A 17006-nucleotide genomic window follows, 5' to 3' on the forward strand; every position below is an offset into this window, starting at 1 on the left:
ATCAAAAATTAAGGACCTGCTGAAACCAGGAACCAGGTCCACAGTGTGACTAAAAGTAACAGCTACAATGGGCAAACTGGTAGCTGAAGTCATCTTTGTGATCTAATAGCCACCTTGAAACCTATGACCTTCAGATACTTGCATTTCTGTAACACCTACTAACCAATTTTCTCTCCCAGCTTAGCAGTTTGATGAGTGAAAACAAGAACAGACCACAAGCACCTGACAGCTAAATTGTAATCTTGCAATTAACCTTCTCCTTTCAGAAGCAAAGCAAAGGATTTTGCCAAGGATCTGTTGATAAGCCTGAATTAAGAGAACTTTGTGCAACCATTCAGTTTTTGTTTGAAAATGTTTTACATTGTGCTCTGTAACCTTTTGTTCCCAGGCAGTACTGACCGTGCTTTCAGACTTTGGCATGACTTTTTAGTGATTTTTCATGGTGTAATGCTCAGAAATGTACATTTCCCTGTTTAATGTACATTTAACCTCTTTGCTGAGCAAAAGAATCATACAAAGCCAGCTTTCTGGATTCACTTACCACATCAGTGTTATTATAACACCAAGCGTTATTGAAAATGTGGCTCACTAAATAAACTATCTTCCCTCTATGTAAGTAGTGCTTTTCTTGTTCCTATTCTCACATCCTAATGAGTAGAGTGCTGCCTTGAACGTTACCTTTTTCAGGTAAGAAAAAAGAAAGAAAATAAATCACTTTCTATCAATAGTCCAGGGAAAGATTAAAACCCCACCCAGAAATGTGACTGTTAATTTACAGAAACCCATAAAAGCCAGGCTGGGTGCCAAGCAGCACTGCATTATTTGTGCTCCAGCATTCTTAACCTCTTTATGTTCAACAGTGCATGACTCGTTAGACAACTCTCATTCCATACAGACAGATGAATAATTGTCTCAAGCAGACATGGCTTACAGCCCTCCTACCTTCTCAAATTGACTGGGTAGGCTGTAAGGAGCAGCTTTCTGCCATATGAAATGCATTCTGTACATTAAAGATCTGTGAAAATGGTTTAAAGGTTTGGGGTGTTTCACTGAGTCCTGGTAACACTACAGGACATGACCACACCGTGAGCCCCAAAGCATGAAAATGAGAAGGAGCAAAAGAGAACATTCTCACCAAGTGTAACCATTAGGATTTGTGGTATTGGTGTAATGAACCATTTCAGTACTTTTATAAACCTCTGCTTGGTGCTTCATGATACTATGAAAGGAATCTGGAAATGAGGAGCCATCATTTACTGCATAATTTTTGGTAAAATTCTGTAGGGATGTGGACTTGGCCCCCAACTTCTCAGTAGATATGCTGGAGAACTGAACAGTATCAAGCCCTTGGTAGTGAAATGCAGTGAAAAATGAGTGGTGTGCTCAGCAAGGCGTGGGAAAGGTCAAGTTACATGGAGTGCTGTGTATCAATTGGCAAGGTGAGCTCCTTTCAGCAAAGTTATTTTAGTATGCAAACATTTATATAATGAAACAAAGACAACACAAGTTCACACATGACATGAGACCATATCCCAGAGGGCAGGTCACTGCAGAAGATCTCACCACAGCAGCAGATAAAGGACCTGAGTTCCTGGTAAAGGGGAATATTGGTATATGGGATTAGAAGTGATGCAACCAGCTGGAAAGCTTTATCCAGTTTGGCATTCACAATTTTTCAAAAGGTACAGTGGGGGAAGAAGCCCAAAAAAACCCTCAACAGACTAACCTGAATCTTAGACTTTGAATAATTTCAGCAGCTTAGATTTATACAGTTTTCCAAAAGAAACACTATTAAACAGAGGTTTCCTGGCAAAACAATTTTTATAAGAGAGGTCTCTCAAATTTACTAGGAAAAGTTCTTGTCAGCATTCAGTTACTGGAAGCTGAAATTAGTCAAAGTCAGATACTTTTTAAAGTGCATGTTATGGCTCAAGTGGATATTTGAAGCCAGAGTGACAGTGTAGGATTAAGTTATAGAGCAAATGAGCCTGTGTGTTTAGGCACCACAGTGTCACTACCACGATGGTGATGATATTCATTGACTTTAGGCATATTCTCCTATTTCTGCTGCTTGGACCATGTGAAATCAGCATGATTTTTTTTGTTGTTGTTTTGTTTTGACCTCAACACTGTACATCCCCCTCAAAAATTAAATTGAAACATGTACAGTAATGAATTTCTAGAAGATAAATTTTCTTCACAGGTAATCCCTAGAGTAACATTCTGGACATTTTTCCTACCTATTAAGGACATACATTTTATTTCATGACATCCCCCATCTGTGTCCAGCCTGTTTGGCACAGGTGCCTGTGCAGCCTGGGAGTGCTGGAGCCCTTGTCTGTCTCTTACCTGTCTGAATGGCAGCCACGGCTTTTGGGATGGGTGCTACTAAGAAACAGCAGCAAGACTACATATAATGCCACATGGTTAAGAGACCAATGAGGTGTTAAGTACAGAACACACACATTTCATGTGTGGTTTATATCTGTCTTGTACTCAGTCTGTTCATAACTTGCATTACGTGACATGCACAATGCTGGAGATCCTTGCACTAAGCTTTTCCAACAGGTATGATGGGCTGAAGCCAACAAACACTGTGGCTGGAAGGCACAAAGCAAACTGACAGGTCTCCTAGTGAATCTTGGACGTAGCAAGCTGTCCCATGCCTGGCAAGTGGCTTCCCCAGAACGGTCAGTGGGTGTAGAATGTGCATATTAGCACCTGACCAGCACCACACTGCTGACAACCTGTGAGTCAACACCAGGAGCCATTTGGGCTTGGGAGGTATCTGCTGCAGGAGAACCTGGAGAGTTTCCTACTGAACAGACAAAGCAAGACAGAAAACACACTGATGGAAAGGAAGGGAGAAATCAGTATTCAAGGTTCAGTTCCTGGGATAAACCTTCAACAGGGCTGCTGCCATACATTCTCTGAAAATAAGGTATAGTCCTGTATAGTCCTATTGCCTGCCATTGCTATTAATGATATCAATCACACATGGATATACTAAAAATCTGATGTTTTTCAAGTAAGTGTTGAAGCCAAAAAGAAGCCAAAAGGAGAGAAAGTGAAACAGATGGGATAAAGCAAAAGCTGCAATATGAACCCCCTGATTTAAAGCTTGAGAGCAACTCCAGCAATGAACACAGAGTAAGGCTTACCGGGTTTTCAGTCTGGTTGATTCCAATAAGAAACACAAGCTCAGAAAAGAACAGGGCAGCCACCAGGTTTTTGTGGATGCTGTGCAAGTTGGAACGTAGTGTGCGGATCAGGACCAGCAAAATGAAGGTGATCAGCAAAGCCGCCAGCGAGATGGATACGGTTGTGTAAGTGACGATCTTCAGAGGAAGCACCTCCCCATTCTGTAGAGAGACAGCTTGACAGGTTCTCTTGGGGTTTCCCTTCCTTTTCCTCCAATCAAATCTACTACTCAGAATGCCAATGCTTTCATTACTACTGAGCCAACATACAGATTTACTTAGGGACCAAAAGGAGTGGGTGATGCCACCTCTTTCTTGCTGAATATGTTGAGTGTGTATGGGCAGCACCCAGAGCATGCACCAACCAGGTAGGAAGCTCCTTTCAGCAAACTCAATGGCAGGTGCTGTCAGGCATGGGCAAAACGCTTCTGACACTGGGACCTATCTGCTGACAATGCCCTGAGTCACACAAAAGCTCAAGCTCTGAGTCAAAGCCCTTGAAAAGCACAGTCTCTGAAAATCATGAGCCTGACATCACCCACCTCTCGTTTAGAAATGTCCATCAGGACAGCGAAGCTGGTTATGTGGTTGCACTGGCAAGCGATATGGCTCTGGTTTCTGGAAAACAGCTCACACCCTCTCGAGGACCAGGCACCTGTCCCTCCAATCCTGTGGGGAAAAAAGGCATTTCTGAACACCATTCTCTGAGCTCCCCTTACCTTTCACTGCCCTCTGTGGCAGCTTGTGCTGCAAGTACTAGGACAGAATTATTTATCGCTGTCACCTGCCTGAAACAGTATCATCAAATTAAAAAGGTCTTCAGTTGAAATAGTTTCTGATAAAACAGCTGGCTTTGATGCTCAGATTTTTTGGGTTTATAACAATCTGTTTTGAGTTAAAACAAGCAAACAAACAAACAAATCTAAAAATTTACTTTTGGGTCAGTGACCACACAACCAATATGGGAAAGAGATTGCATCGAACATAATGTCAGTAACTAAGGTAAATAATGCCAGAACCACAGAGGGACACATGTTTTTGAGTCATGTGAAATATGTTTCAGCAATAATATATAATTATAGAGTTCCTCTGAAAAGTACATAAAAAAGGTTAAAACCTTCTTAAATAAATAATATTTCATATCAGGAGATCTCTTATATTAACAATGGGGAGGAACTGCTGCCTCAAAATTCTTTCCCGTGCAGTTACAGTCAACTCCAGTAACTTCAGAAATTATTTTGTATCAATATTAATTATTCTGTTCTGAAGTTAATGATTAATAAAAATAGTCTTGCACTTACTGAAAGATTTTTCAGTTAGACATGACTAGACCTGTTTTTCATTCAGCAATAAAATATTTGTTAAATTTTAATATCACTTTCTCTCAAAAAGTACTCTCTTCCTGAAACTCTTTCATTACACGCCACGGAAGAGCTGCTTTTCAATTGTGGCTGTAGGAAGACGTAACACAGATAACAATGCCACTGAAATTGCCAGCAAATAGCTAACAGATGAATCACTTTAGAGTTAATGAGTTATTCAAGCTCATACAATGTTTAAATATTTATGGAAAAGGACTTGCTATTCCCTCACAATCAACAGATTGACGGAGTACATACAAGCAAAATCACTACTTCACGTGGGCAAATGGAAGTTTATTACTGTGAACATAAGAGATTTCTGTTGCATCCTCGATCCTTTAAATGACATAATCTCCTAAAGCCTTTAACTAGGAGGCACACATTCCCTAGATTAGTTTGCTGTTTTATTTCCAGCACAGGATATTGCCTTTTAATGGATTTTCCCATTGGTTTACTAGAGTTTTTGGGTTGATAGGAAACAAGTAACAGCTATTCCTTTTCCCGTGGGCAGACCATGTCATCCTCTTACTGTGTACCTGGGTTTGTAGCTGGAAATTGAAATATGTATGCAACAGTTACAATATTGTGAAAGCATAATATGAATGTGGTTACCTCTCAAAACATTTTCCTTTGTTTTATCCACATTCTTGAAATATCTCCAACAAGACTGTGCTGTTTCCACAATGCCATAAAACCAATGAAAATCAGCATATACAGTTCCAGCTCATATAATTTTTCTCATTTTCAAGAAAATGTCTTTATCTTAAACTTTACTGAATACAAAATACCTAAATGAACTATTTTCAGAACATTTCATCTTTTTCCTAACATTTCCCTCCTAGAGAGTCTAATACTCTGTCCTTGTATTCTGCTTCTATGTTACAATTGCTTTCCAAAAACTGAAAAGGTCTGATGTCCCAAAGAAGGCTGTCCCCTTTCCCTCCAATTTTTCACTAAAACAAATAAAAGCAAATCCACAATAGTTGATGAAATGAAAGTTTCTTACCCATGCAACTGCCTTTGCATTGACTTTTGATTCAAAAATTCATAATCTTTACTCCTAATTTTATCTGCATAACCTCAGACCTCTTTTCTCCCAAAATGAAGATTTGATTTTCTAATTTTTTGCACTGGCCCTGGCTGAGGCACGAAGGGTAGGTGCCTGCTTGCTATCTACTCTGTCCATGGTCACTGGAGTGTTACAGGAGAAGATTCAGCCCATGGAAGAGTTGAATCATCTCCCGAAAATCCTGACTTGAAGACCTCAGACAAGCCATGAATTCAGACACTGGAGTCGGACCATGCCTGTCCAGACATACATCCGTGGGCAAAAGCATGGGTAAATACAAAGTGTGAGATTTGTTATTTCTGGGTGAAAATGAACCCTGCAGAAAGACATGACAGCACTGTGTTTCTTAGAAACTGCATGGCTAATCCATTGTTTGAGGAGTTATGATAATTATTTTCATTTTTCTCAGGTCGGTGGGAAATGACTACATGGCTCTATTCCACCAAAAATCAGTTGTCAGTTGAATAGACAGACCAAGACAGGGTTTCCTCCAGAATTATCCTCCCAGGCAGGACTTTTCTGCTACTCAGTTGGCTGTCACTCAGAGCCCTAAAGTGAGCAGGAGACGTACATGATGGAGTGATTCCAGAAGACACAGACAGGCTTCGTTCTCTCCTCTGTTTCCAGCATGGCATACTCCACTATGATGGGCTTTTCCACCAGGTTGGGAGGAAATGCCCCATCACTGTGAATGGCTGTGCTCACTACAGGTGTGTTGATGATAGGGCGATTTGGCAATCTGCAAAAGGAGAAAAATTGCACAGTGATCTACACACCCAAATGCAAAGCTATGTTCTGCAAATGGAAGATTTCCGTTGCTTCTGCTCAGAAAGTGAGGCAGGCGTACCATCAGCCTTCCATAGAGACGTGTTTCCAAAAACTGCTGGCACTTTTGGCATAGTTATTCTCCCACAGTGTGCCAGAGGAGGACATGAGACAGTACTGTGGTGATAGCAGCACTGATGACATTTGGCTGGTATAAAAGCAGCTCTGTCCCCCCCACACATCCAGAGAGTAGAAGAAGGGATCTGAACAATTCACAAACATGTCTGAAGCTTACCTCAAGCTCCTTCTGTCAGGATCATAGTTTTCAGGCAGGAGGTGTCCCAGCGATCGGTATATAATGACCATGGCAACAGTATGATGTGTCTCAATGTCTGGGTGTCGCTTCTTTCTCTTTGCAAAAGCACTCTCATGGCTGAACACATCGCTGTTCAACTTAGAAGGTATTTTCTGATTTGAAGGTTTCATTGTAGGCACTGCTATGGACACAAATATTAAATTCTTCGCACACAGCTTCAGGGCTACCATTTAAATGGGTAATTTTGCTTTGCCAAGATACAATAATATTAGAGTTGTTACAACTCCAGGCTTAGAGCACTCAATATACTCCTAATGTTATATTCAATATTTTTAGCAAAATTTCAGCACAATTCATACTTATATAGCCAATAATCAAATAACCATTGAACAGTGAAAAGTCATTTAGTCTAGTTATAAAATAAGCAATTTCTAAGCTAAAAGGTCCATAAGTATGTAAGTACCCCATGCATAACTTAAGGAGAGCATTAAAACATTATGCATGCTGTTAAATTGCATGTACCTTTATATATGGCAAAACTAGCATCAATGAATACACCAACTATTCACATAAGAATTCTCCCTGCTAATTCAGTCATTTAATGAGCTTTCAGTTTTGGAAGAGTCTCTTAAAATTCCCATTCCCTTTTTTCTTACAGAGAAGATACAAATCAGAGAAGCAGATACACTGTTTCTGAGCAAAAAGTCATAGAGCTGCATTAGCTTATCATGTATTATTTTCTGAAGAGGTACTATTTCCCCATTCAGAAGACATTCAGCCATGGGACATGTATTGAACTTTGAGTTACCCTCTCTCCCTTTGCCCAAAAAACCTCCTGGTGCTTTGCAGCAATCCCGGGGTACTTCAGAGACACTGGGAAGCAGGTACTCCCCCATATATTCTCCCTTATCACCCAGCTCAAGGCTTTTTCATTGCCGCCTAGTTCAGATAGCACCTCTCTCTGCTCCCAGGTTTGAATTCTCTGTCTCTCACACCACCTCCCTCCATCTCTGCAGGGACTGGAGGAAGGCAGCTGTGGGACTGCAGGCGCTGGGCAGCCGTCCCATCCTGTACTGGTGGGAACAGAGGCAGAGCATTTCTCCTGCTTTGACAGGGCTTTGAGGGGCTGCAAGCGAGACCTGACAGACAGGTACAGCCAGTCCCACAGCCCCCATGCCTCCATCGCTGCCGGCAGGCAAAATGCCTCAGAAGTATGCACAGCTGCTCCATCCCTAAATAATGTTCACTTGTGCAGACGCTCACCCTGCTCTCACCCTAGGACCACTCTGCTCCCTGAGGATCAATCACACTCCCCGGGAGCTGGCCATAATTGCTCACCAAACAGCAGCAGAAGGCTTTTACCTTTCCTTTCTGAAGGTCTGAATAAAGTATCAGGGAAGACAACAGATGACTCCAGATCTTTGGGGTAATCTTCTTTAATCTCATGAAATCGCGGTATTCTAGCTCCCGTGAAATTAGACTTGTCAAAGATGTCAACGGCAATAACTAGGGGGGATAAAAGTTTCCGATCACCACAGTGAAACATTATTGAAAGGTTAAAATGACTGCACAATGCAGATAAAAAAATTGAACACCAAAATAGAAAGCAAAACTTTTTTTCCATTAACACCTTAAAGTTTATGTGTCAGCATTATGTTACATTTATCAAACCATATGTTTATTATTCAGTGGAAAAGAATGCACAAGACAGTATCTTATACGATGAAAACACTACTGCAAACATTGGAAATAAAGAATCATAAAACTGTTTAGGTTGGAAAAGATCTCCAAGTTCAAGACGAGCAGTTAACTCAGCAGTGCCAGGTCCAGCACTAAACCACAGCCTCAAGGGCCACATCTACATGTCTTAAATACCTCCAGGGATGCTGACTTCCCTGGGCTGCCTGTTTCAATGCCTGAGAACTGTTTCAGTGAAGAAGTTTTTGCTAATACCCATCTCAAGGTGGATCACTCTGCTGGTACCTCTCCAGCAGCAGCTGACTGGGGTTTCACAGAGGCTTTTCCCTGGCTGTTGTTCAGTGAGTGCTCCTCCTTCACAGAGTTTCTCCATGTGCTGCTGGCTTGCTCCAGTGTGTGCTGCATGTTCCAATTCTAGACTCGGTTTTTAATGGGAAGACTAAATCTACTGCATCAAAAACATAGTTCTACATCTGTTGGATTGTGAAGTCAGCTGAACAAAGAAAATAACATGCATTTTATCTGGGACTACTCCTTAGTCCTCCACTGGCAGTTCCTCCCTAGCTTACCTCATCATCTCTGCCTGTTTAACTGCCAAAATACTTAAAAGCAGTTCAGTTGGCTTTAACTTTCTCATTTAAGACAAGTCACTGAGTGCCAATTTACATGTCCTGGGGGTGACCCAACACCAAAAGGTGTGATCCTCTGCAAATTTCTGTGTGAAGAAATATCCACTCTAAGACCTGCAAATTCCCATTCCTTTCCTAGTTTCTAACTAACTCCCAGATGAGCCATTAGGAAACTCTATTAACACCATGTTCACCTGGAAAAACTGTTCAAAAGAAAACAGACCCCTTTCAGGCCAGAATTGCCTCATCCCTCTCAAGCTCACACCTCTTTACACAGGAAGAACTGGTTGAAAATAAATCATGATTTACAACCTGCAAGAAATTCTGGGGCTTGTTTTCATCTCAGTTCAGTTGGGTTAAAATCCTAAGCACACTTATTTTCTGAGTATGAAGATAAAAATATTTTGATTCTCATACTCCTGAGTCAAAAGAAATTATTTCAGTTTTGGTTTATTAAAGAAAAATCAAAGTGTTTCAGTTTGGCTTAGTTCAACAATAATCTATGCCCTGTTGAGGCAGGATGCTGCAGCCTTTGTAACTTGACTGCCTCATGCCTTTGATTTTCTGCCCCTGTGATTGTGGGCACAAAGCCTTCTTGGGACAAGGTTTGTAGCCGATTCAAATTCTTACTATAGCAGCAGGTGTAGTTGGGAAAATAAGGCAAACTTTTGGCACATAAGCTTTCTTCATATCTGAAATAAACACAACAGCTTGAAAAGCTAAACACAAGTTCAGGCTGATATAGTTTAGAGCACCTCTGAAAGAAAAACCAAACAGCAATGCTGCTTGTGAGGGACTTCTGAAGGTCAGCTGGCTCCATCTCACCTCCCTCTCAGAGCAGGACTATCACCAACACTCCCCCAGCTCAGACTGTTTGTAACTGGGAAGAAAATGAAATTCAGAGAGCAGGGGAGAAAATGAGGAAATAAGCTGAGCAGACTGTGGTTGCTGGGCTTCACCTGCATATGCACCTCAGGGATGTCCATGAAATACATCACAGTCCAAAGTGCAGGAGCTGCTGTTTGTTTGTCAGAGGAGAAATTTCCTGAGATAGGCAGGGAAGGTGTCTTGGTATGCCTGATGTTTCCTTCTCAGTTTAGACTAATTCTGGATATTTTGGACCCCTTGGATTTTGCTCTGATTTTGGGTTTTGCAAGACTGGAATGGTGTTTGAAGGATTGGTGATTCTGTGAGAATACCTTTCAGCACAAGAATCTCAACAGATGATGATTTTCTGGATAGGTTCCAGGTTAGGAAAGCATGTGAAAATCAGAGGCAGAATCACAGAATCATCTAGATTGGAAAAGACCTATAAGATCATTGAGTCAAACCTTTGACAGATCATTACCCTGTCAACTAGACCACAGCACTAAATGCCACATCCAGTTGTTTCTTGAACATCTCCAGGGCCGGGAATTCCACCACCTCCCTGGGCAGTCCATACCTATGCAAGTAAATTTGATAATATGCAATAAAGTCAATAGTAGGGTTACTTTTTTTTGTACTTCAGTAACTCTTCAGGTGGTGTTGGTGTGATTCCTCCAAAAATGAGATCTACTACATTCAACTATGTTAGCTGGTCTCAAAAGGCATTACCTTTATTTACAAACTTAGCCCTTCCTACTACCTCTATACTGCTATGACTGCAACAAAAACCCACATGAAGCAGTGGCATGGTCCAGAGGCAAAACAGATCAGACATGTCCCAGGAGGCCTCCACGGCAACTGAAAGATATGGATCAAGGCTCAATGGATTTGAAACTAATGCAATCATTTTTCTCAGTGGGTACTATCCAAACAAATAACTAGCACCTCTAACCAGCACATTTTTAAGACTGAAAAAAATGGCAGTTTTCAACACAGATACTCACTCATGTTAGCGGCAACAATGACAAAAGGTCTCAGGTAGGTTTTTTTCATGTTCTGGGCCACATTGTTGAAATACTCCTCATAGTGCCTGAGCAGGTGAGCGGTGCCACCCTCTGTCCGCTGAATTTGCTCCCAGTGCTCCTTGTTGCCAGGGTCCAGTAAAGCACTACCCACTTTGATAATATTCTGAGAAATAAAGTACAAGCCTAAATTATGAAGCACATGCAGAGCTGGGTTTCAAGTGAGAAGTATTGAAAATGATTGGCCTGACTGCCTCAGGAGAGCATACAATGAAATATTTAATGCAGGCATGTTCTACTGCAGCCATACAAAAATATGCACACTGGTTACTCACCCAGAGGTTTTTTGGTCATGTAAAACAAATCCCTCCATACTTTTTACAAGCAAAGTAAGCCAGAATTGGAGGCTGTAAGAGAACTGCCTACTTTTCTCCCCCTAATGACAGGAAATCGAGCAAGAAAACGCAGGAGGAAAACCTATCCATGTTTTCTTTGTTTCTGAGAGATCAGACACATGAAAAGCACAGCTCTTAGCAGGTACACTGAAGAACTTTCCCAGAGAAATCAAAATAATGTGGTTTTTTGAAAAACAAAAGAAAGCCATGGATAGAAATATCACTTCCTCTTTTACTTTAACTTTTTCTTTTACTTTGTTTCCTAGCTAATGAAGACAACTTACAGGGTGAAGAATGATAAGCGTATTAGCTTGCATAGACAAACTTGAAAATACATAAGAAAACTTGAGTTATGTTATTGTCTTCCCATTTATATGTTGCTAACAAATGGTATTAAAAAGGCATTTCTTTCTGAGGACCTGACTCTTCTGCCCTTTCTTAGAAAAATATGCAAAGGGACCCTCAGGCTGAATGGAAGGAGATTGACCCCAAAAGAGAATGCTAAATGGCTTAAATGAGAAAGATGCTGAGAAGTTTTTAATCTTGGTGTACATATGAACTATGTTGTTGTAACAAAACCTAACTCCTAACTAAGGTAAAATTGGCATAAATGATGGTAGGAATTAATCATCACAAACTCTAAAATAGCCAAGACAGATATTTAAGCTTCATTCAGAAGGAGCTATCTCCTAGACAGTTTCTCCAGAAACTCCCAATATGACCACCTTTACCTAGGGTGAGAAGCTCAACATAGTTCCCAAGAATGCAGGAGACACGCACTGTACTTGGTACCAGGACTCCTCTGTGTTTGTGAACATTATTTATGCGTTTTTATTATCTATTTTTCAGGTTTCTATGTGGGACTATTAAAAAAAACCCTCCTTCTCCCCTTGTGCTTCCTCAGCCTAGGATGTTACCTCCTTTTATTCATGAGCTGTACTCATTAGATTTCAAATTCCTGACCTATCCTAAAATATTTAGGGAGTTCTTGAAAACATCATCTGTATGAATTTCAGTGCCAAGTCCAGAGAATAATAAATTAAAGCATATGTTTCCAAAACAATTTTTCTTTTTTTTTTTTTTTCTTTTTTTTTTGCTTATTGTTTGTATTTCTACTTAACAAAACATGCTAGAAATTAAGTTCCTTTTCAAGATCTGATCTTCACAGCCCACAGGAAAGAAAAAACTGAGTCTCTTAAAATCTGCTGCATCTACAATGCAAAGTGTTTCAGAAGTTCTTCACTCTCTGCTGACTATACAGCCCAAGATACTAAGGAATTTTCTCAGCCATATTTCTTCCTGCTCCTAACTCTGCAGTGACATCTTCTCCTGGCGCAGCTTGGCTTTGCGCAGGCTCTCTAATTTCACCCCAAAGTCTGCCTGACCGGTCTGGTCCTCCTGGAATACTGTGAGCAGTGACCTGGGGGTAGCACACCTCCTAAGGGAGTCAAACAATCTCTGGCCAGCACAGATGCCAGTCTTGACCCATGGAGGGTCATTCCACATGCTGGTGCCCAAGCTCTGGGCTCTGCCAGCACAGACCAAACAGATATTTTAGCTTGGACTCTGTGTTGTGCCATGGTCAGGATCTTGGAAATAGTATGGGCAAGAGCGGAGAACAGTACCCCACTGTACACATGGGACTGAGGAAATCTCTGCGAGCCTGACATGGGTCATCCAGCCTCCACATTATCAGACCACAGGAAACTCCCAACTGCCTGCAAATTTCACATTTTTCCACCACAAATACATATTTTCCCAGTGAGGAAGGGTGCTACAGCTTGTTCTCTAGCCCTGGTCAGGTCTTTGGTCATAACTGGGTATTTCATGAATGCTCTGAGTAGCAGAAGCTCTCTGGCACACATTTTAGTATGTGCCTTAAAATACCAATATCATATGGAATGCCTCTCAATGTAACAACTCATGCCTCAAGTGTTCTCAAACGGAATTAGAGGAAACCTTCAGAGTCAGTAACAGGCTCAGACTTAGTTCGCTGCACATTTAAATGAGCATGATCACATTAGGCATGTTTTACAACAAAAATAAATAGAGTACACAAAACTATTTTAGCCAGGAAAAACACATTAACTTGATGATTTCTTTTCATATGGGGAATATTGCTTTTGGCTGTTACTATGACAGTATTTTTTAGAAAAGCACATTTTATTATATTTGTATTACACATACATCTGTGTGCATAGACACATGCATAACCAACTTTCCATTCTAATCTGAGAAGAAAGGCTTATATGTGGAACACATTAGGCAATTACACAATATTCGCTTCACCTTGGTCAAAGACAAATTTAATTACCCACTGCCACCTAATTTTTAAGGGAAACTGTAAGGGCTGAGCACAGTTTCTCTTACCTCATTGAATTCCACATCCCTTGTGGCTGCCAAGTCAAACCCTTGCTGCTGGCTCTCGTACTGGAGGACCCGGATCATTATCTGGTAAGCCGTCCTCACGTCGTTGCCATACAAGCTGTGTGTATATCTCGTGGCATTCTGCAGTGCTCTCACGATCCGTATGGTTTTGTCTCCATCCAGCTTGGTCTCATTGTGGTGTAACTTCTCATTCTGAATCAGATGAAAAGGAAGAAAAGATCCAATTTTACATACATGTAAATATATTCATTCTAGTTACAAAGACAATCACAATTTAGGGATTTTTGGCACAATGGAATAGTTTGGACAAAATTTTGTTTGTCTTAGAGATAGTTGGCAACAAAACTCAATGGCAAGTGTAACTGAGAGCCAAGAAAGCACCAGGATGGAAAATGAGGGTGTTCAAGGATGCAGTCAAAAGACTGAGTGCAGGGATATCAAACTGGAGTCCAAACTGGTCATTATTTACAAAATAAAGAGAAAACTGAGAAAACCCAGCTTACCATGATTTTTAGATCCACAAAAGTGTTGGTGGTGCAGTTGAAAAGCTCAGGAGGCAGCCAGCCCTTCTCAATGTTACAATGGCGAACGGCATTTCCTGAAGGGAACAAAGCATCAATGGCAAACAATGTTCTGAATTGTGCAGGCTAAATATTCATAGATTTCAACTATCCTGGACTTTCAGATTTCCTACAAAAAGCTACACATGTATTTCAATTTCCAAAGAGGGGATTCCTGTGAGAGAAAAGTTAAAGGCTACTGATCTTCAGTAATAGCTTTCCCCAGGCTTTGGAGAAAAGTCAGGCCAACTGCAAGCTCTGCCCTACTCCTCTCAGCCTCACCGCCCAATTATTCTTAAATTCATTCATTCACTTCTTTATACCAAAAAAGAGAAAGACTCTGCACTTCCTAAGTATTCCTGGAAACCAACCCCTGCTGAAGATTTCTGTGCAATAGCCTATATAGGAAGATCTCCTGCATTCACATCAACACATGCCCACACATCTGCATGCTGCATGTGCTAAACACTTCAGCCAACATGCATAATTGCCTTTTTGCCACTTGTAAATGGACTGTGAGCAGCTTACTGTTTAATTTAGCCTATTATATTTTGCACTATTTGTCAAATAATTTTAAAATGCAATTCTTGGCTGAGAATCCTTCACCATGAATTGCAAGTAATCAAATTCAAAATTTACATTTGTGCTAGTTAATTTGCACATAATATACTGCATGTGTCTAAGCCATTTAATTATCAATACCTAATAAGAACTATAATTTTACTGTATCTAATTATATTATTTCTCTTCCGTGATTAGGTGAATACAATCAAGCCTCAGGTTCTTCGTCTGAATATTCATTATTATAAGGCTTACTTTTTTGGATGATCTGTGAAATTTACTTAGAATGTGCAATTATTGTAAGCAACATTGCCTGCTGGCCTATCTCCTAGAAGAGACACTTGGGTCAACCATGAGAACAGTGCAGAAAACTTATTTTAATTCAACTTTCTACTGTTTAATCATGAAAATATTCTTCACCTAAAAAACCCCCCAAAACTATCTCCTAAAGCCTTTAGAACAGGAGCTAGGTTGACCACAAATCTGCACACCAATAAGCAGTGGCCTCCCCCTAGAAATAATCGGGGCAGTCACATAACTATTTATTACTTCCTGAGCCGATGGAGCACTCACAGCAGAGTTACCAGGTCCAGAACCAAGACAGAGTTTTTATTTCCCAAAGAACAGACTTTGGAAAAGATTGGGAACTCTATTTTCAAAAATCTGATACATGTTTTCAGAGGCATATATGAATAAGCAGATTGTCATTTGCCTGTTGTACAAAACAACACAGCTCATCTGCTTTATAAAAGGCATTTTTTATCTCTTTCACTTATGGAAAAGATGTTGTGTGGAAAAGTGTGAGTTTAGCTGCAACTCTCAGCTTTAGTAGGCTGCAACTCTAGTAAAGCAGTCATCAGGAATATGATTTTCCTCATTTTATCTTTGCCCAGAGGAACTGTATGGCTAAAGAACACTTATAATATGCCACTAGAAACTACAAGTTACATGTGTAAGAACTGCTTGATAAATAGAAAATAAAAAACCAGAAAATTGTACTCTGCTTTTTTGAAAATAGAGAATTTCTGTGTTATGTACATGTTTATCTGCTGTACCGTTGTATTTATTTATTGCTAGTATCCCAAATGTATTTTAACAGCTCTTTGATTTCACCTAGCTATACTTTTCTGTTCATGATATGCATGTTATGCTGCAGTCTCTAGATCAAATAAATTAATTCCATTCCCTATGTACACATTTTAAAAAAATTTTTTAAGAGTCATGCAGATAAAATAGGTAATTATTTACCCAGGGAACTTACCCACTGAGCCCTTAGGACAAGGCACAGCAGCTGGCTGGCCAAACTTGGTCTGTGGCCACCAAATACCAGCCTCGAAAGCTTTGGGACAGCCATTATAAATTACTGAAAGCAGAAAAAGAAATGATGCAATTTTTCTGACAAGATAAAAATCACAACAGTGAGACATTTCAACCTGCCTGAAGGACCTTCCTGTAATTCCAAAGCCCTGTCAGGATACCCGTCCTCTGCAGTGCCTTCCAAGCTGTAACCGATCAGTTGCTCCTTATCCAGCAGATTGGACAGACAGGTACAGGCAGAGGAGAGCTCAGGATGATTATGGGGCTCTGGATTTTGGCTCTGCCTATCTCTGCTTGCTCCTTTATTGTGGGAAGACATTTCTCCTTCATTTCACCCACACACTGTGGTGAGATGTCTGCTGCAGCAGCTTTGTGCTGATCACAGGAGGACAGTGGGTGGGTGAGTGGGTGGGTGAGAGGAAAGGCAGGATGAGCCAGATGGGGAAGAAAGGCAGAGTGCACGAGGTGCACGGCACAGCCTCTGCGGGCAAAAGGTGCGAGGGCTCTCACCTGCCTCTTCAGCTGCAGCTCAGCAATACAACACTGCACTAGCAGATGAACTCAGGTTTAAGGAAAAGCTGCTGTTAGTCTTTTGCTCCCCCTACTCCACCTCAGCTTGCTGTTATTTCCATTTGAGAAAAATTAAAGAGATAAGAGCTTTTTTCCCCCATTTGCTCAGCCCCCGTGACTCCTACTGGGCACATATCTAGGAGGGGTGTGCGCTTCGGCTGCTGCAGCCCCATTGCCCCCCTGCCGGAGCCACCCCGCTGGGCTCACAGCCCCAGGACGCAGCGGCGCGGCCACCGCCGTGTCCCCACGTGCGCGCCGCCAGCGGCTCTGGAGGCCGGCAGCACGGGC

The 17006-nt window shown here is 41.2% G+C and overlaps 1 protein-coding gene across 10 annotated transcripts in view; it reads right to left on the bottom strand.

Moving 5' to 3' along the window:
• The window catches only part of CELSR1 (cadherin EGF LAG seven-pass G-type receptor 1), a 164523-nt gene that overhangs the window by 18370 nt on the left and 129147 nt on the right, over nucleotides 1-17006 (bottom strand). For 7 of the 10 annotated variants that reach the window (XR_005700567.2, XM_040062562.2, XM_040062558.2 and 4 more), the window contains exons 16-24: nucleotides 16093-16194; nucleotides 14214-14308; nucleotides 13693-13902; nucleotides 10910-11093; nucleotides 8074-8217; nucleotides 6691-6892; nucleotides 6202-6369; nucleotides 3743-3869; nucleotides 3162-3362 (exon numbers count right to left, since the gene is read on the bottom strand). Coding sequence is in view for 9 of the 10 variants with exons in the window: in XM_040062562.2 (XP_039918496.1) it covers nucleotides 3162-3362; nucleotides 3743-3869; nucleotides 6202-6369; nucleotides 6691-6892; nucleotides 8074-8217; nucleotides 10910-11093; nucleotides 13693-13902; nucleotides 14214-14308; nucleotides 16093-16194 (1433 nt within the window). In the remaining variant the exon portion in view is untranslated. Of the gene's footprint in view, nucleotides 1-2694; nucleotides 2819-3161; nucleotides 3363-3742; nucleotides 3870-6201; nucleotides 6370-6690; nucleotides 6893-8073; nucleotides 8218-10909; nucleotides 11094-13692; nucleotides 13903-14213; nucleotides 14309-16092; nucleotides 16195-17006 lie in introns of those variants that run through there. The other 3 variants (XM_040062565.2, XM_040062560.2, XM_040062564.2) reach the window with 2 other exon arrangements.

The sequence above is a fragment of the Hirundo rustica genome, chromosome 4, assembly GCF_015227805.2.
Source record: "Hirundo rustica isolate bHirRus1 chromosome 4, bHirRus1.pri.v3, whole genome shotgun sequence".
NCBI lineage: Eukaryota > Metazoa > Chordata > Aves > Passeriformes > Hirundinidae > Hirundo > Hirundo rustica.